The sequence below is a fragment of the Aspergillus nomiae genome, assembly GCF_001204775.2.
Source record: "Aspergillus nomiae NRRL 13137 chromosome Unknown contig00281, whole genome shotgun sequence".
Lineage (NCBI taxonomy): Eukaryota > Fungi > Ascomycota > Eurotiomycetes > Eurotiales > Aspergillaceae > Aspergillus > Aspergillus nomiae.
In genome coordinates, this window is record NW_015378336.1 from 24156 (window position 1) to 42631 (window position 18476).

An 18476-nucleotide genomic window follows, 5' to 3' on the forward strand; every position below is an offset into this window, starting at 1 on the left:
GTTGGAAGATTGTGACTTTATAAAATGACCCTTCCTGACTCTGACTTTGGATTTGTCCATATATCGAGGTAGGCGTCTTATTCATAGGGAGAGGGTATCTCTTAGCATCAGTCTGTCCTAGATACATGGTGGTTATTTCGAGTGCTGAATTTATTATTCGCATCATACTGGTGACATATTGCTATATAAGGAGCACATCAGCTGCACCCTTCTTATTGCGCACCAACACGCTTCAGGTATGCATCCCATCCCTCCTTCTGGTACCGCTGCGCCGCCTCCACGGGATCAGGGGCAGCATAAATTCCTCGGCCAGCAATGATAAAGTCGGCACCGCGTCCAACAGCCGACTCAGGAGTCTGGTACTGTTGTCCCAGCTTGTCTCCCTTCGAGGAGAGGTTGACACCGGTCGTGAAGACGACGAAATCCTCATCCTCCGAAGGCGAGCTAACTTCAGACTGAACCTCGCCCAGGTGACGCGTCGAGACGAATCCCATGACAAACTTCTTATACTTCCGGGCGTAGTCAACAGAAGAAGTAGTGTATTGGCCGGTAGCCAAAGATCCCTTGGAGGTCATCTCCGCAAGGATCAAAAGGCCCCGCTCGGAACCGTAGGGGAAGTCCTCGGCGGACGCAGTCTGGGCCAGAGCCTCGACGATACCCTCACCGGGCAGAACACTGCAGTTGATGATGTGGGCCCACTCAGAGATGCGCAGAGTGCCACCATGGTACTGCTTCTGGACTGTGTTGCCGATGTCGATGAACTTGCGATCTTCGAAGATGAGGAAGTTGTGCTTCTCCGCAAGGGCCTTCAGACCGGTGGTGGTTTCTTCGCTGAAATCGGAAAGGATATCGATGTGAGTCTTGATCACGGCAATGTACGGGCCGAGTCCTGTTATACATTCCACCATTAACCATTACTAGATCATATGTAAGTGGCATCCCCGGTGCGCATACGGTCAGCCAAATCCAGCAGCTCTTTGGTGGTGGTCACGTCGGCCGAAACGGTGACATTGCTTTTCTTGGCCTCGGCAACCTCGAAGAGCTTCTTGACGAGGGCATTGGGATGTGTGCTAGCGCGTGCGCTGTAGGTCAATTGCGACTTGGAAGACATGCTGGCGATGGAGGGGTAGCGCGGGGTTCTGCAGCTACTGTATAAATGAGCACTTTGGGGAACTGGCGTATTCAGTAGATTAGTACTTCAAATTTTCAGTGAGTAGATGAAATAATCAGGGCTTCTAATGACTAACTCAAATTGTGGAATGAACGGTGAATACAAGCTGTACAATAATCACCGCGAAAAATTAAAATGGATCTACTCCATATGGAGGGGAGCCATGCACTAGCCACACATTCCTCCGCCTGTGGGGTGAGCCACATGCCTCATCTGGGCCAAACACATCAACGCAGTCACATGCAGATAAGATTAGGGCCTATCCTTAGGGTATGTATAGTAACCGTCCGCGCGGGGATCACTCAAGGCAAGATATAGTCGTAGATTCCCATACTAATTCAAAATACCATCATAAACTGGCCTAACTAGGAATCTGCTACATTTTAAACTACCCGAAACCTCATCATCTATCATATAGCAGCTCTCTGCGATATTCGCATCTATATGACGTGCCACTCATCTATAACAAGACAGTTGATTCTTCGTGGGAGATTGGTGGCCATGCCTGGCTTTTTATGGTTGCTTTTTATATCCTTCTAGGGACTTAGCAATAAGCCCAACTCTATCAGCCATAATAATGTCAATACCGGCAGCGGCTTGGGCCTGGAATGTTGCATCAGCTATTAAGCAATTTTCATATCGCAACTTGAAAGCACTGAAAATTAGTATGGATACACTTACATTGGCATTTTCTGGTGTATTGTTCTGAGATCCATAGGTTCCACAGATTAATCCTGATCGTTGAACATATCTGATAAGCCTAGGACACATTACCAGCGCCTCGGACGCAAAGACAAGACCAGATAAGTTCCACCTCTTGGCAAATCGAACAGCGGACTGTATGCTGGAGGCCCTCATTTCTCGATCCGTAACTGGAGGCTTGCCGGCATTAGTGATGAACATTACAGGGTACATCCGTTGTTTGATGGCCAATAACATGCATATCTCGGGGGTAAATGAGGATAGTATAATGGTCCGTTTTTTGTTGCCGTAAGAAAAGAGTTTCTCAAGCGCTTTGTCGATGAAGGTGTTGATTTCAATAGCCACGGGTGCTACACCTGCATCTATCGCTTCATGAAGCCTAGGGTACTCTTCGTTGAGACGCTATTAGCCCTGTCTCACGAGTCGAGAGCCATCAGTGGCAGCATTTAACATACTTATCTCGATATTGAAGCCAATTGACTCAGGCAGTTCTTCAAGCAGTTCCCCCAGTGTCGTAAAAGAATCTTGGATAAAGTCACCTCTGGTATTAGGCTTGAATCCCTTGTTGACAAAGTCTACTGTATACTTCATTCTATCGCGAATTTCCCTAGTTCCGCTCTCGTGGCCTTTAGTTAATGATCGAGATCGTCGCTTAGCCGAGATATTCTGGGTGGAAATAGGTTGTGCATTCGCTTCTCCAAGTACAGATACTGGAACTCCTCGTGGCGACTGGATATTGCTTGCGTGCATGAACTTTGAAAGATGAGAATCAGTTTGAATTAAGCCCAGGGACACTGACCTGATCAAGACTTAAGTCATGAATAGGGATATCGGTTCCTGACTCGCTCAGAGAAAAGTCATGGTATATGACAGGCACGAGATCTCTTGTTAATTGCACATCTGAGTAGACTTCAGTACACACGCAAGGTACGATTTGTGAGATGTTGTATTACCAAACTACCATAGTTGTTAGTCTCGTTCGCTTCACATTTTAGCCAAATCATTCTTACCTCAACAAATGTGGCGCCTTGCTTTGAGGCCGAAAGAAATGACTAGATCCCATGTCAGGTATGTAAGGGTTTGGTTTCAATGGTTCTAAAAGTGGTACGTACTTCTATAGTATTTTCTCCTATCTGGAGATAGCTGCGGCTGGCTGTGTTTTGTCCAAGGCCTGACTACACGTTACTAGTCCATTATAGAGGAGGATGAAGTATTAACATAGTACATACCTCTATGACCAACTAGCTGTACCCCTTCTTCAGTGACGGGAGGGCTGACCAAAGGACCCGCACGGTGGGATATTGGTTTAGAGAGGACGAAAGTAAAAGTGACCTTCCCCAGAACATCAAGTGTATCTTTCTCAAGTATAGGAACGGTACGTTCTCTGATAAGGCTTTCACGGTTTTCCCCAAAATGATCGCTGGGGTTTCCTATCAAAGCCGTACCACCCCCCACAAGGCTACGTTCCTTTGGAAGTGTAGAGTTAGCGTGGAGTAACTTGAAGGATATCCAGGCTCTGTCTGGATCTGTAACTGGAAAAACAAAAGGTTCGTTGGTCATATCAGTCAGTAAAGGCAATTCTACAAGCTGGCTTATGCTTTGCCTCTCTGAGATTGAAATTTCCATCAAGAAACCAGCATTCATAAAGATGAGCTCCTTCGGAGAGCGATCCCTGAGTTCAACAGCCTTTACCTGTTTCCCGCTTTGTAGGACACCCAAATTAATGATCAGGTGGTGACAATCAGTCCTAAGTGACATAGTGTTTTGAAAAATTGGCTGTTTAAGTATGCTAGCAGGTCCGCCGAGAGGGTCCTCAGTACCCAATGAAGTGAGCATCCCAGCTAAAGTGAGATGGCCTCTTACTGCGGCATGCTCTTTAGCAGTCCAACCGGAATAATCATGAATATCCTGTTTTGCTGTCGCATTCAAGAGAAGTTTGGCCACGGCGTGTTGACCCTCCACGCATGCAATGAATAAAGGAGTCCAGCCATGAACAGTCTCTGGGATATCAAGATCTCGGCACCTACCATGCTCAAGTAGTATGTCCACATATCCTTCATTTCCACTGCGAGCTGCAACATAAAGAGCTGTCTCTCCATGGCTAGCTTTTCCATGAGAATATAGGGGAAACTTGGCAAACAGGAGGACTATGTCATCATATTGATATTTGACTGCAATGACAAGAAGATCATTTAGAATATTGATCAAATCGTAGTTCTTTGCTTCGCCATGTGTTTGCTGCATTTGTTCGAGGGCTTTCAAAAAAGCTTTTGTGACCAGTGCATGGTTGTTGATCACTGCGTAGTGCAGTGGCGTATATTGTTGAGAGTCCAACGACATGATGAGGCGTGCGGGATACTCCTGACCCGACTTTCGAGACAAATCCAATATTAATTCACAGATACCTGGCAAACCATACATTGAAGCGTAATGGAGTGGAAGACGCCCAAAAGCATCTTTTTCCAATAAGATGCCCTTTCCGCTGAGCGCGATTTGTTCAACGGCCAAGGAGAACAAGTTACTCTCTGGCTTACCACAATAGTATTTAGAACTGCACTGAGAACACACCCTCGATGCAGTGTGTTCTTCAAAAGTTTGTTGCCGACCAAAAATTACAATCATTTCGTTCAATATCCTGTGGTCTAGCGTAATGTGATATCGGGGAAATGCTTCTGAGAGTAGAAAGGTAGCAGCCCGCTTAGAACGACAGACCACTGAGCGCCCTGTTAAATCACGGAGGATTTCCTGGAAGCACGGTCTCGTTGTGGTGTTACATGTGTACGTCTCTTCCAGCAACTTGGATAATTCTGGGCCATCATCATCTACCACAGCGCGATTCAAAGCTCTGATAGGGTCACTGGAAGGAGAGGGATGGCTGGAGCCATCGTCCAAACAGGATTTGGTGTTTGAATGGAGCTTCATATCAAAGCGGATTCGGATGAAGCTTTCCATCAGTTTGTTCAGGATTTCAGTATGTTTCAGCCATGATGCATCCTGATCAGCCTCCAACTTAATCCACTCCACTTTATGGGCTCCATGAGTCTGTCCGGTCGAGCTGCGAAGCTCCTCGAGCTTGGCATACACCCTCCGGACTGCTTCTTTGTTGACCCGATAAAACCATTGCAACTTTTCTGAATCCTTACGAAGCTCTAGCACTGCTTTGAGGATGTTTTCTAGCTCGTAGCAGCTTGAGTCTCCTATTGATATCAAGGCGTCTGCCGTAGGTACCGATCTTTGGAGAAGCTCGTCACCCCTTTGCGTCAGGAGGTCATAGTTCTCGCGATGAAACTGGCTGAAGGAATGGATGCTACACTTAAGACAGCTATATATGTCTTCAACGAATGTTAACAATGTTCCTAGGGTACAGATGATAGTAACGGACCTGTGAAATCCGGTTGCGTTTCTGTAGAGTAGACTGTTCTGATAGCCGTCTTTAATTGCCTTTTCAGTAAGGGATAAGGCACATAATGTGGCGCCCACTCCGGCACCTGGTATTGATGGTAATTTAGCCCGAATCGCATTATCACTTGGGGTACAGTAGACCACTAGGCAATATGGAGATGCAGTTAACGAAAATGAAATTACATGTGAACCATCACCATCTCGGTAACTCAATAAAATCACATGCGTTACTGTGGGCCGCAAGAGCTTTAAAGAAAGGAGTAAAGTAGCTCAGGAAGTGGATTGCTTTAGTAGCGGCGGTGGCGTTTATATATTAAGAAATCGACTGGGGTACCCCTGTCCTTTGCCGGATTGGATAACTTGATCTCCTGCGAATTCCTGTCATGTTTAGATCGGAACCACAGCGCTAACTGGATCCAATACTTGGGAAGTAGCGGATGGTTGACAATCAAATTTACTGCTGAATTTCTTGAGAGCTACCTCGAGGCTCTCTTAGCAAGCCCTAAGACATTTAACTCCGCGGTGGCTCAGATGACAGGGGCATAGGAAGAATACTAGGTGATTTAGATGAAACTAGGATATGCCAAATGCCACTAAGGTTAAAGATGTAACATGAACTAGACAATTTGGTAGAGTCAGGAATCCATAAGAGAACTAGATTATATATCGCAAGGATTATTTTCAGAGTTGCGATGAATATAACGTCGACAGATTATCAACGTATGGATATACAATGGCAAATTGCGATACCTATTTTACAAAAGGGTGAACAAGTACAAAATTGTCCAAAGCCGCGATGAATCCGTCAATTGGAAGTAGTTTGACTTCAGAGAGAGATTAGATCCCTTCCAACGCCGAATACACTCAGCCCCCACAGAGCACCCTGCACCAACCAGAAAAATCCTCCAAGGAACCTTCCCTTACCCTGCGACTTGCCCGAGTACACGTAGCCGTACAAGAAGAGCGAGCGAGCCACGAGCCAGGCGGCGCCAAGAGCCGTAGCCAGCTGGGGGTATTTCAGACCTGCAACGAGAGTAAAGAGCATGGTCTGGGGAGCATTTTCGAGGAAGTTGGCGTGTGCGCGCTGAGCGCAATTGAATTGTTCGGCTTTAGCCTGTCGGGCCATTTTCTGTTAGCTCATATCGCGGTTGCTTATGTCTGCGACACTTTATTCTGAAGTCGTGGTAAGTGGGACGGTGAGGGGACAGTGGAGGTCTCACATTCGACTTGCACTGTTCAATAGTCGCATAGGTGTGAGGGTAGGGGACCTTGGCTTCCTTGCGAATGCCTGTCACCACAAATCCATGGATAAAGCTGAGCACAGGGATGGCTCCAAGCGCGACGCCGATGACGGCACTGAAAGCTCACAGTTAGTCAAAGGTGGTCTTGGTGCCATCTGGAGGGGGATAAATGTACCCGTAGTTGTCGGGGACGGTTATCGCAACCATTATGAAGAGTAAACTAAATATTACAGACTGTGGATTGATCTTTTGGTTGCTTCTTGTAATGCCGTGGGATCTAGAAGCTTAAATACTCTCGATTTCTTGACGTCAGGAACTCGGAAAAGTTGAGTCCCATCCGGAGTCCCGAAGAACCGACACCCGTATTTCACATTGCTCACTAATCATCGTAGGCTGTAAGTTAGTTAGTTGCAACACGAAGTGATTTACAACATGGGCCTCTCAGTTGCAGATTGACAACCAATTAAAGTATATTACGAGCGAAGACATCCATATGAGATACGTGTACTTTCCCGTCACACTCTACCGAGGGACTCTGGGAACAGTTCGATAACTATTCTGCCTATTTGAGAAACGGTGGCCGACTGAACATCCCATCTATCATTGTTATACTTATGTACTCTAAGATAAAATCATCCCTGGGTCATTTTGCTGACGCTGCCATACTTCGCCTGCCAAGCAAAGAAATACAGCAGTGCCCCCAACGGCTGTCCAACCACGCAAAAGCTAACCCAAAATATTGAGTTCCCAAGCACTCTCCCCGAGGGATCTTTCATCTTTTCTAATGGGGCAGTGACGGCGATCAGCGGCAGCTGGAACAACATTCCTACGAGGGCGACGCCTTGTTATCGGTTAGCTTGGAACAAACATTCACAGGGTATGCGCGATTCTCAGTACCTATCATATTATGCGTAGGGATCCCCACAAGCAGCTCGTGCAAAAGAGCCGAAACTAGAAAGACAACAGTGCTTGCCGTCAAAGGACTGTATCCCCGCCCAATGAGAGGCGAATACACATGCCTCTTCATGAAGAGATAGACAGGCCTGTTCCAAGATCGCCAGTACATTCCAAGACTGGAGCTGTTCCACCAGTCGAGATAGAACTCTCGGTCTCCAAACCGCAGCACTTCAGCCAAGGCATTCAAGAATGACTGGAAAAGAGCGAAAAACCCAGCGAGCCAAATAATAAGGGAGATGGTAGATAGCTTCATCACGCGCTCAAAAATGGAAGTAATGTCCATGACAGCGATCTTGTCAATGGAATTTCGCAGGACGGGAGCAGCGTACTGGGCCGAGAGAAGCCAGATGAATATAGACAAGCTTATAAACTCGAACATGCGCTTGCCCACAAACGACCATCGGATTGCGGGTGACCTGGGATAAACCGGTTGGTAAACCAGCGTAGGTGCCAACCAAAAGTACACCAAGTTCCCAAGCGTGATATTCCGTGGATAAGGGCATGAAGAGTAGATCTCCGGAAGGGCGGACTCGGCGGATGGATTAAGCATCGCCTCGCGGAGATCGCGATTGGTGAACGCATAGGACCAATTTTTGAGCGCTACAATGATGGCATGAACTTCGCAGAGCGTCCCGATCCCTGGATGATGGATGTAATAATAAACGACATAGCTCGTCACCGCCAGATTCAGCAAGGTATTGAGGATATGAAATGATAGGGCGAACCGCCAAATCGTCCGGAATTCGCGTTGTTCACGTTCACCCTCCTCCGCTGATTTGTCTTTCTTCTTTCGGCCAACAGTTTCTTTCACCCGCCCTGCTACAGCCAATTCGAGTATGTATGCGATAAACAGCTGACAAGGAACCATGACAAAGAGCATTGAGCCAAGGACGACATCTTGTTTCCGGTAGTCATGGCATCTAATGCAGATGAGGACACCATACTATGTGATAAAACGTTCAGCTCTGTTTACAACAGATACTTCGTTCTACGGTAACACTTACTTTCATAGAATTCTCAATAATCAATCGGAGATTCATCGCCACTAACAAGGGGGATTATCAGCTTCAAATCATCGAGTTACCTTAAAGAAAAACATCATACCCAGGACAATCACCATCAGGTTTCGAAACCCGAGGAAGCTAGTCGGAACATTGGATTCTCGACTTAAGCTTGAGTGTTGCAACTTCGAGTGGTAGGCTGCCACATGCCGATACTTGCTCCTCCTTTTCCCTTTGGGTACTTCGCTAGCCTCACCCGTAGGAGGCGAAGTTTCGGTGTGAGAAGAACCGTTCATGACTTTAGAAGATAAGGACGAAGCCGCGCCCCGGATATTAACATCGCTGCTTGTCGCAGATGCCTTATCTGTAACGGCCATCTTCATATGATCTCGGAGAAATCCGGCAGTAGTCCACAATGAGCACACAATGACCTAAGCCAAAAATAAAAAATAAAACCACGGAAGGGTTGTGTAAAGCCGCGTGGAAGCGACAAGGGTTGAATGTGAGGTCAATTGCGGGGATAGCTTAGAATACAGGATAACAATCCCAGCGGCCGGGCCAGAGAAGAGTTGATCATGACAGGGCAATTGAGGGTATTTATAGCAGGAGAACAATGAGACAAGCCAGGAGCAACGCAGCGGGGCTGGCAAGGACGCATTGCAACGGTGTTTTAAAGCAAAGGCCTCTGAGGCGACCGGGGGTTGAGAGAGCCGTTTGGTGCTAACATGACTTGCTCTGCCGCTTAGTGTCCCGCGGCCAATGATCATCACCGCCGCGCGCTCGGCCCAAAGTCAAGTTGCTTTTGCTCCCATTCAAATCATCGACCACGTTCACGACGAGAATCCATCCACTCTACCAGCCGCATGCACGCTATGGAAAGACCGTTCTAGCTGAAAACCCTGTAACCTCATTTGAGGGGTTGTTGTTTGTCATTCGCTGCGCTCCGCTTACCTTTCACCCGGTCAATGGTCGCAAACTTCCGTGAGCTTCTTTTCCTTTACACCCGAAAATAGCTTGCTTGTGATGGCATTTTATGACGAATCTGGGGCCGACTCCCAGCCATTTGGAAGATCTCAAAAACCCTACGAGGGTGGAATTGTCGGTCCACGGCGACCACGTACGTTTATTTCATTGCTTTGAATTTTGTTCCCCCCCAGTATACCCGTCTCTTTTCTTTTCCCGTTCGTTCATGTTGCTCCATCGTTCAACCACTGTGGAAAGCTAACGGCCTCCAACTCGATAGGGCTTGTCACCGATTATGGATCGTCACTCGTACAATGGATGCGCACACGCGCCCGAGATACAAAGGCGGCCACCGGATGGAGACAGAAAGGCCAAGTGCAAGCTACATAGTTGATGTAAACAGCAGCGCCCTGCTTTAAAGACGTCGACTAACCCACTTCCCTCTTTGCAGATGCTGCCTCCGTTAGCACGAATCCATTCCCCTGTGGATACCATCCCCGTACGGCACCTACACCAATCCATTGGAAAGTCAAAGAAGCCGATCACAGTCGTAAGATGGACTCCGGAAGGGAGGCGTTTATTGACGGGTGGGCACACTGGAGAGTTTATGCTATGGAACGGAACAGCATTCAACTTCGAGACTGTGATGGACGTATGGTTTTACCTCCCTATTTTTCTCATCTATACCAGTCTGCGATTTGCCTGGATCGTTTCTGACCACCAAGTTAGGCACATTACGACCAACTGCAAGCTGGAGTCACTTCGTTGGCATGGTCCCACAGCCATGACTGGTTAATTTCGGGCGGACAAAAAGGTGATATAAAATACTGGCGGCCTAATTTTAACAATGTCGAGACCATTGATGACGCGCATCATGATGCGGTTCGAGATCTTGCGTGGTCTCCCAGCGATACAAAATTTCTCTCCGCTTCTGACGATACGACCCTGAAGATCTTTGATTTCACCTCAAGAACCGCCGATACCGTCCTTACCGGTCACAACTGGGACGTCAAATCATGTGATTGGCACCCTACGAAAGGACTACTCGTCTCTGGTTCGAAGGATCACCAAGTCAAGTTCTGGGATCCCCGCACGGCAAGATGCTTGACAACACTCCATAGCCACAAGAACACAGTAACCGCCACGAGGTTTTCACGTGTGAATCAAAATCTTCTCGCAACATCGTCTCGCGACCAGACAGCCAGGGTTTTCGATCTACGTATGATGCGGGACATTTGCATTCTTCGTGGACACGAGAAGCCTGTTTCTTCTCTAACATGGCACCCCATTCATAGCTCACTCATCTCGACGGGTAGCGAAGATGGTTCGCTGTACCATTACCTCCTCGACGAGCCAAACGTGCCCTCTGGACAGGTTCCTACAATAGCGCCCTACGACAGTCCGGATCCTGCGAACACACCTGCGCAAGTCATCTACCCTGCCCACCGGGTCCAGTACGCACATGGCGCTACTATTTGGTCACTGGATTGGCATCCACTAGGCCATATACTTGCGTCCGGCTCGAAAGACAACTTCACACGGTTTTGGTCTCGAGCAAGACCGGGAGAGACTAGCTACATGAAAGACAGGTTCCACATAGGGGAGGAGGCCGCTGAGGCCCAGGGAACTTGGAGTAGAGGTTTCGGAAGGCGGCAAATGCGCGAGGAGGAAGAACAGGAATTACAGGATGAAGCCGAGAGCCTCGTTGATCAGAGGAAGCCGACTGGATCTGTTCTTCCTGGAATACAGATCGCACCTCCTGGCGGAACGCCTCACGACGGGCTAGGCTCGCAACTACTACCAGGTATCGGCGCTCCCCAACCGCCACCAGCACCATCAGCCGGTATACCTTCATCTATGCCTCAGATGGATCCCAACCGCCTAGCCGCTCTGTTGTCTACTCAAGCCCCCCTCAACCCAATAATATTCCTCCGAACACGGGATTGCCTGGGTTTCCCATGCTTCCTGCCCTCTCCGGAACACCACCCGCCAATGTTGACTTTGCAGAGCTTCAAAAGCAGCTCATGTCACAGGGCATACCACTACCACAGAATTTCGCTCCCCAACACTTTTCTCCCTTACCGGGTACCGGAGGCCTCCCTGGTTTGCAGGGTAGTAATACGCCCGACAATCATTATGGAAGATGACATGCATGTTTTGAGTTGGCCTAGGGGCGATTGGCGCAATGGCAGATAGCTTGTTTGGGTTTTCTGATAGCATCGGCATATGTTTGAAGAGTATCACATAATTCCTCCGGCTGTATTATAAATCGGTGTTTGAAGGACTTCCCGATTCGTTCGATAGAGTAAAGATCGCATGCACACCGCATCGCGTTCGTCGTGTATGATTGCCATTATTCGAGGCATGTTTCAAATCTCAAGCCCATGAAGGGCGCATTGTGCGAAACCATATGTCTCTTCTCCGTATGGATTACAGTCCACCTTGCATTGGAAAGCTCGATAAAATAAGGACCAACATGTTGATGCCACCCCATATCATGGGAATCCACGTCGACATCCTAAAATTACCCGCCTCGTAAACGGATCCCAGACTGCTTCCCGTATTAGCTTCATAGTTCGGATATAATTCTCGGAGCCCCATGTATACTTACACCAAGCCGATAATACTCCCAGCTAGAAGCGCCTCCAATCCTGCTATAATACCGTACACTAGTGGAATTGCAATACAAATCCGCCAGCTCCGGCCCTGCATCGCAAGGGCCCAAGTGGCCACCGACAAATGGCTCGCCAGGTAGAATATCAGGGTCCAGTAGAGCGTGAACCGCCAAATGTCCCGGGTATAGTATAAGTAGTAGACGGCAGCATTTGGTCGCGGAAAGGGATCATAGAGCGATGGAAACGCCGGTGTCTGGTAGTTGATCGGGACACGATTGTCGGTCATTTGTCCTGACAAAGGCTCGTCGCCTTGTCAACAGGGGCAGCCTCACGAGAGAAAGTGAACTACCATGGTACCTAGCGTAGTGGGGACAAGCTAAGCTTAGTGGTATTACGGAGGTAAAATAATGTAGCCGTTGTGATCACGGGAGTCATGTTCCTTATTCTGCGTAGGTTATAGTTCGGAGCTATGGCCGGTTTGCATTGTTTGCCTCCTTGCTTCCAACCTCGGCAGGTGATCCGGGGTCCTCCGCGGTAACTGATAGCGCTGGAGACCTATCGTCTACTCCAATTGCCGAATACGACGGCCTTTGGCAAGTGTTATTGCATTTTGTTCCTTGCGTGTTTCTATCCCCAAGTCGAGCATTTCTGTTATCTAAGATGGCCACAGCGCGCTCTTTGGGCGCTCTCTTACGGTCGCTCCAATCTCCATCAGAACTTCAAGATGCATCTGCGTATGATCCCACCTGCTCTATCGGCCGATCAAAGGCCTCAACTGACGGTTCTTCTTCAGCCTGCTCCCTACGGCCACCGGCCTCTTATCTGTGCTCGGAAACCCTCTGAATATTAGCTTGCTTGCATCACAACTGCTTGTAGCCCCTTCGATATGGGATCATGCAGTCGATCTCCAAGCCTGCCGGAAGATACTCAGTGTATTCAACACAGCCGCCATGGCCATCATCCGAAACGAAGAATCCGATGACCCAAGGATACCATACACTAAGCCTGTGAAGATAGAGCGAGAAGCATGGGTCAAAGCTGTTGTCAGTGGAGCGGACGAGAAGTCTCCACGTTGGAGACATATGCTCCTAATTGGAGGAGTCCTTCTAGGTTTTGAAGCACAGGATAGACAAGGCTTGCCTCTCAGTGTCCGTAAAAAGCTTGAGTCGGCTCTTGTAACTGCTGCGCAGCTTGCTATTGAAGAGTTAGATCCCCACAACAAGATCGATGGTCTTTGCATCACCATGGTTTTGAACTATACGTTTCCACTTTTGTCCGACTTGGAGAGGAACAACCTTAACTATGACCGACTATTGCCGGTAATGATAGATGCGACATTTTCATCGCCGGAGGGTCTCGAGGGGGGGTACTTTCTAGGGACAATTGATAAAGATATTGTTGAGGCTCCAGGGAAGCGCTTCCAATGGTCTTCACAATCTGATACTTTCATGCGGGTGGCAGCAATTTCCTCCAGTCCTCTCATCTCGGCGCTAGGACCACTGTCCCGTCTGATTGCACATGCAATCGAAAATGCGCATGACCCGGGACTCATTGCGCGGTCAGTTGATCACATTGCGGACTTTGTCCGCACACTAATGATCCAATGGCGGCAGAACAAGCTATCCGAAGTTGACAAAGCTGAGGAAGCGGAATTCTTGGATGCGGAATCATTGAAGACAACCATCCCAGGCTTATGGAAACTACTTCGCAACAGCTTGTATTCGATCGTGATTGTCCTTCGAGCCGTTCTTGGCAGAGTCATCAACGATAGTATCTTGGCTGCGAACAGAAGTCAGTGTCATGCAAGTTATATACCGATGTCTCCTTCAGCTAACCATGCCTCAGGTGCACCTTTCATATCGATGCAGGCGCTTCATATACTCCGCAATCTGTATTTCATTACGTCACGTATTGGACAAAACACCTCGTCTCAGCATATGTTTGTGACTTTGACAGCAGCAGATATTCTCGCGCAATATCCAGATTTAAGTGAGAACTTCTTAAGAAGCATCAAGCCGAATGAAATCGGCCAGATTCCTGCCCATCCCCTTGAGAGATGCCTCGACCTGTACTTTTTGAATACGTCAGAACTTTTCACTCCCGTCTTATCTTCGAAATTCAGCGATGTTCTCGTTTGCGCCGCAGTTCCCTACTTGCCCGCTGGGGGAGATAATAATCTTCTCGAAATCTTTGAGGCTGCACATAGCGTGGTGCTCGCGGTATTCGCTATTCCAGGGAACGCACAGGTAGCAGCCAAACATCTTCCATTCTACATTGACAATCTTTTTGCTGTAAGCTAGGCCCAAACTTTGTAAAAGTTCGAGTGCTGACCAAAATTTCCAGGTATTCCCTGACAACCTGTCCATCCGCCAGTTCCGCCTCGCTTTTAGAACTGTTCTCCAAGTCACTGCTCCTCCGTCGCCAATCGCAAACACGCAACGCCACCTGCCATCTGTTCTGCTTGAAGTTCTTCACGACCGGGCACTGCACGCCTCGAACAAGGTTCTACCACAACCTGCCGACTATGGTGCTGGATCAGAAACTAGCAAGACGCCACCGCTCTCGGAGCAAGCTGCTCTCACACTTTCTCTAATTGATGGCCTGAGCTTCCTTCGGGTGGAAGACTTAGAAGAATGGCTGCCTTTGACGGCCCAACTGATCAATACCATTCGTGAGACTGAGATGCGGACCGCCTGTATTGAACGATTCTGGGAGGCCTTGAGCAGTGGCGAGATGGACGTCGAGCGGGCATGTTACTGCGTAGCCTGGTGGAGCACTAAAGGTGGGCGTGAGCTCGTCCTCTTTGGGAATGATCCCGGTGCTGCCGAATCGGACCCCCAGGGTCCTTACATGAGCGGTGCAGTTGGAGGAGTCGCACCGGAAAGAGAGAGTAAACTTTAAAGTTCTTCGATGGTTTGTACATATTATGGGGATTTGCTCCAGATCTAGTCGTTGAAGCGCATGGCGTTCGGTGTAGCATTTGATACCATCGCAATTTTATACAGCTGCCTCTAAGGCAGATACCATCTCTACACAGTCTTATAGACATAGAGCATCCAACCCAGTACCTCAAGCACGATCCTAATCAATGAATGCCTGGGATTCCTACCCACGACCTCTTCTTGTACTCAACATAATCATCTCCAAAAAAGGCGATCAAGAACTTCTCTTCCCCTAAGCACAAAATCCAAATCAGCACTAAAGCAACACGCATGCGAGCAAAGAAGGGAGCGAGGGAGGGAGACAAAGCTTACGAAAGATCCGACTAGAAAAGAACCTCCACAGCACCAAGGTATATCCCATGAAACAAACCACATTCCCCAGTACCAATTGCGTTCCTAATCCCCACCAAAAGAACCCAAAGTAGCTGGGATGACGCAGAACGGAATAGATGCCATGTGTCACGAGTCTATGGTCCTCCTTCCGCTCGACTTGCACCGTATGATTGAAATTACTTCCCGCTTGCACCATCGCCAACGTGCGAACGACCTGGCCAATAATCATCAGGACGAGGCCCAGCGCAACCTGAATCTTGAGGCCGGGTGCGATAGCTCCCCAGTTCAGGTAACCGGCGGTCGGCCAGAAGTGTTGGGCTAGGAGACATTCCAGCGCGGCGGAGATGTGTGCGACATTGTATGCCCAGCCATTAGAGGAGAGGAGGAAGGCGGAAATGTTGGCGTAGCGGGTGTTGTAGGCGGCTGTCACATAGTATTCGAGGAAGTGGAAGAGGGCGAGGGAGGCGAGGAAGAATGGGATACGCCAGAGGGGGGTTTCGAGGAAGCGGAGGACAATGGTCAGGGAGCTGGAGAGGCCGAGGGTGGTGCCGAGTAGAAATGCCCGTAGTGAGATTCCGGCGAGAGATTTTTTGCCGTTGGGGTAGTTGGAGGAGTCGAGGGGGGGAGGTGGTTTGGATGTTGAGGTAGACATCGTTGCTGCTGGTCGGGAGGAGGTCCGGTCGATGGAGAAGGAGTTGGAGTTGGAGTTGGGTATTATAGGGTCCAGGGGGGTGGCGGAGGATGAGGGGACTGTATTTTGGGCCATTGTTTTGTCTAACATGAAGTTTGACCGTGCTTTAGAGTTCCGCAAAAGAGGTGGTTGTGAAAGGAGACGCGGGTGGTTGATTGGCGTCGTATTGGAGAGAGAGGAGAGAGAGATAGCTCAGGGATTTAATGCGGCATGATTGAATAGAATGCAAACAATGAACTTGAGCTATTGGAACACCTCATGAAGAGAATGTTGAAACGAGAGAATGCAGACAAGAACAATCTGTCGGACGAAGAACAATATGAATACTATTCAACTCTCGCCATAAATTAGTTTGTCTGGTTGGTCTTCCCGCTGTCAGACAAAGAAAAAGCCCATTCCCCGCCATTCATTTAGTGAATGGTGGGATGAACACCTTAATCAACCAAAGTATCTTCTCAACATCTACTGAAGTCAGTTCATGTGTTTGAAAATGGACTCCGAAGAAGCCCGATTAGCCAACCGGGAGAAGATGCGACAAGGGGAGCTCTACTACGCCTTTACGCGAGATTTAATTGCTGCTCGATCTCGTTGTACCAAAGCTTGCCGCCGCTTCAATCACGCCGAGGATGTCTCTCGTCGACGTCTTGTAGAGCTTTGGAGAGAGTGAGTACACACAAGGGACCCTTGCATACGCAATCCATACTTAATCTCCCCATCTTGTGTTCCATATTAAGATATACGTCTTTATACTCTCATCCTTGCGACAGCCGACCCATCGACCCAAAAGCCAGAAAGTTGCGCTACCACACGGAATACTAACTGTGGTTCAGCCTTGTCCAGGACAAAACTCCTCTGCCACTCCCCAAGGACGATCCAGAGGAAGATGAAGCTCTATTCGAGAATGAACCGTGGATAGAGGCTCCCATCCGAATGGACTATGGGTTTAATGTGAAGGTGGGTGAAGGCGTCTTTATCAATGCCAACTGCCACATTATCGACACCTGTCTGGTGACGATCGGGGCACGGACCATGTTCGGTCCCAATGTGCACCTGTACAGCGGAACTCATCCTTTGGACCCTGCCCTACGCAATGGAACCAAAGGCCCCGAAATGGGAAAAGAGATCCATATCGGGGAGGATTGTTGGTTGGCCGGGAATGTTACTGTTCTCCCGGGGGTGACAATCGGGAAGGGTGCAACTATTGGAGCCGGCAGCGTGGTCACGAAGGTACGGATATATTTCCCTCTCTATCACCGCCCTCCTTTGAACTCTGTGGAGACTTACGGTGCGCAAATCGCATAGGATGTCCCGGCTTTCCATTTGGCTGTGGGCAATCCGGCAAGGGTCATTCGAAAGATTGAGACTGCGATGGAAGAGGAATCGTCAAGTTAGGCCCTTTGTTACCACCATACCCGGTTTAAATACTTTTTAGATGGTTACACCGATAGATCGTTGTGCTCTATTCTAAACGAGGGTCCTCATTGTATCGAACTCTGAGTCTATTCTTGGAGTTCAACACATGCCGTAGCTACCCTTCAAGGTAGTACATACATTCATTCATTGCATTACGGAATGGAATAATGCATATGTCTCTTAAGGTCGACATAGCAACAAGACAAAGGGGATAAACTAACTAGTTAGTTACGAAGTATATTAGTTAGTAATCTAGACCAACGGGGCCCACCTATCAACAATTATCAATGTGCACCGAGTTGTGCACGGAAGCTAGAGTGTGGAATGTTCCTGTGGATCTTCGTTCGGGAGCTTTTTAAGGTTGGGAAATTTACAGGGTAACATACTAAAAGTAGTACTAAACAAAGACTATTGATTAGCGGAACGATGTCATACTTGTCAAATGCGGGCGAACTGGTTTGTATCCACCGGTCAAATTGAATCATTTATTGCACTGATGCAAGGTACAGCTGAGACCCTTCGTACCTTGTATACTACGAGTCATTAGTACTGACTTGCTCTGCTGGCTGAGCATCTGGAGAATGAATTAAAGTAAGGGGCTTAAATATCAAGTTACAACAACAAGAAAAAAAAGTTAGGAATTATCGAAGATATTCAGACGCGAAGGTTTATTCGACTCATGTTCTCATGCTCATGCTCAGTGCGCCCTTGATTATGGTTTCTGAGAACCTTCGTGTTAGTAGAATAGCTTAGGGCCGATATTTTAAATGATGTCATACTCAATATTGGTAAATCAGTTGAATTTATTCTCAACTGTATGTACCTCTCTTTCTCATATCAGGTGGGATCACACATTACTAGTACTGTACCGTACGCAGATATGTAGTGGTACACACAGGCAAAAGTTCCTAGGGTTTCATGAAACAATAATGTTTGTTTCTTGTACGGAGTACATATTTCTTTCAAAGAAAAGAATAAATGAAATGAATGGACAATCTTCAAAGGAAGTATTTTCTTTTCCCCTGTCTTTCCCTTTTCCTTTTAT

At 48.1% G+C, this 18476-nt stretch overlaps 8 protein-coding genes across 8 annotated transcripts; 3 read left to right on the forward strand and 5 right to left on the reverse strand.

Moving 5' to 3' along the window:
• Positions 1–212: 212 nt before the first annotated feature.
• Positions 213–1111, reverse strand: pyrG (orotidine-5'-phosphate decarboxylase pyrG; the record flags this gene model as incomplete). Its single annotated transcript, XM_015553524.1, has 2 exons — positions 213–889; positions 955–1111. 2 exons carry the CDS (start codon positions 1109–1111, stop codon positions 213–215), a joined length of 834 nt encoding a protein of 277 aa, XP_015404188.1.
• Positions 1112–1684: 573 nt separating this feature from the next.
• On the reverse strand, positions 1685–5416 carry ANOM_008269 (putative ankyrin repeat-containing protein; the record flags this gene model as incomplete). The annotated part of the gene is made up of 7 exons (XM_015553525.1): positions 1685–1774; positions 1853–2262; positions 2329–2626; positions 2673–2773; positions 2835–2925; positions 2986–3044; positions 3103–5416. Coding segments are annotated over 7 exons (3363 nt in total), but the record flags the coding sequence as incomplete, so codon positions are not given.
• Positions 5417–6101: 685 nt separating this feature from the next.
• ANOM_008270 (putative diacylglycerol O-acyltransferase (DgaT)) lies at positions 6102–8857 on the reverse strand (the record flags this gene model as incomplete). The annotated part of the gene is made up of 6 exons (XM_015553526.1): positions 6102–6389; positions 6496–6631; positions 7183–7357; positions 7414–8416; positions 8478–8518; positions 8578–8857. The coding sequence occupies 6 exons, from the start codon at positions 8855–8857 to the stop codon at positions 6102–6104; spliced, it is 1923 nt and encodes a 640-aa protein (XP_015404184.1).
• A 576-nt stretch (positions 8858–9433) lies between these two features.
• On the forward strand, positions 9434–11633 carry ANOM_008271 (WD40 repeat domain-containing protein; the record flags this gene model as incomplete). The annotated part of the gene is made up of 4 exons (XM_015553527.1): positions 9434–9591; positions 9718–9812; positions 9889–10089; positions 10167–11633. Coding segments are annotated over 4 exons (1866 nt in total), but the record flags the coding sequence as incomplete, so codon positions are not given.
• A 234-nt stretch (positions 11634–11867) lies between these two features.
• ANOM_008272 (uncharacterized protein) lies at positions 11868–12338 on the reverse strand (the record flags this gene model as incomplete). The annotated part of the gene is made up of 2 exons (XM_015553528.1): positions 11868–11988; positions 12049–12338. The coding sequence occupies 2 exons, from the start codon at positions 12336–12338 to the stop codon at positions 11868–11870; spliced, it is 411 nt and encodes a 136-aa protein (XP_015404174.1).
• Positions 12339–12647: 309 nt separating this feature from the next.
• On the forward strand, positions 12648–14953 carry pex8 (putative peroxisomal membrane protein Pex17; the record flags this gene model as incomplete). Its single annotated transcript, XM_015553529.1, has 4 exons — positions 12648–12786; positions 12846–13843; positions 13898–14343; positions 14396–14953. Coding segments are annotated over 4 exons (2133 nt in total), but the record flags the coding sequence as incomplete, so codon positions are not given.
• Positions 14954–15137: 184 nt separating this feature from the next.
• Positions 15138–16093, reverse strand: ANOM_008274 (protein-S-isoprenylcysteine carboxyl O-methyltransferase; the record flags this gene model as incomplete). Its single annotated transcript, XM_015553530.1, has 2 exons — positions 15138–15226; positions 15307–16093. 2 exons carry the CDS (start codon positions 16091–16093, stop codon positions 15138–15140), a joined length of 876 nt encoding a protein of 291 aa, XP_015404186.1.
• A 403-nt stretch (positions 16094–16496) lies between these two features.
• Positions 16497–17410, forward strand: ANOM_008275 (sugar O-acetyltransferase; the record flags this gene model as incomplete). The annotated part of the gene is made up of 3 exons (XM_015553531.1): positions 16497–16681; positions 16849–17245; positions 17321–17410. The coding sequence occupies 3 exons, from the start codon at positions 16497–16499 to the stop codon at positions 17408–17410; spliced, it is 672 nt and encodes a 223-aa protein (XP_015404176.1).
• Positions 17411–18476: the final 1066 nt, after the last annotated feature.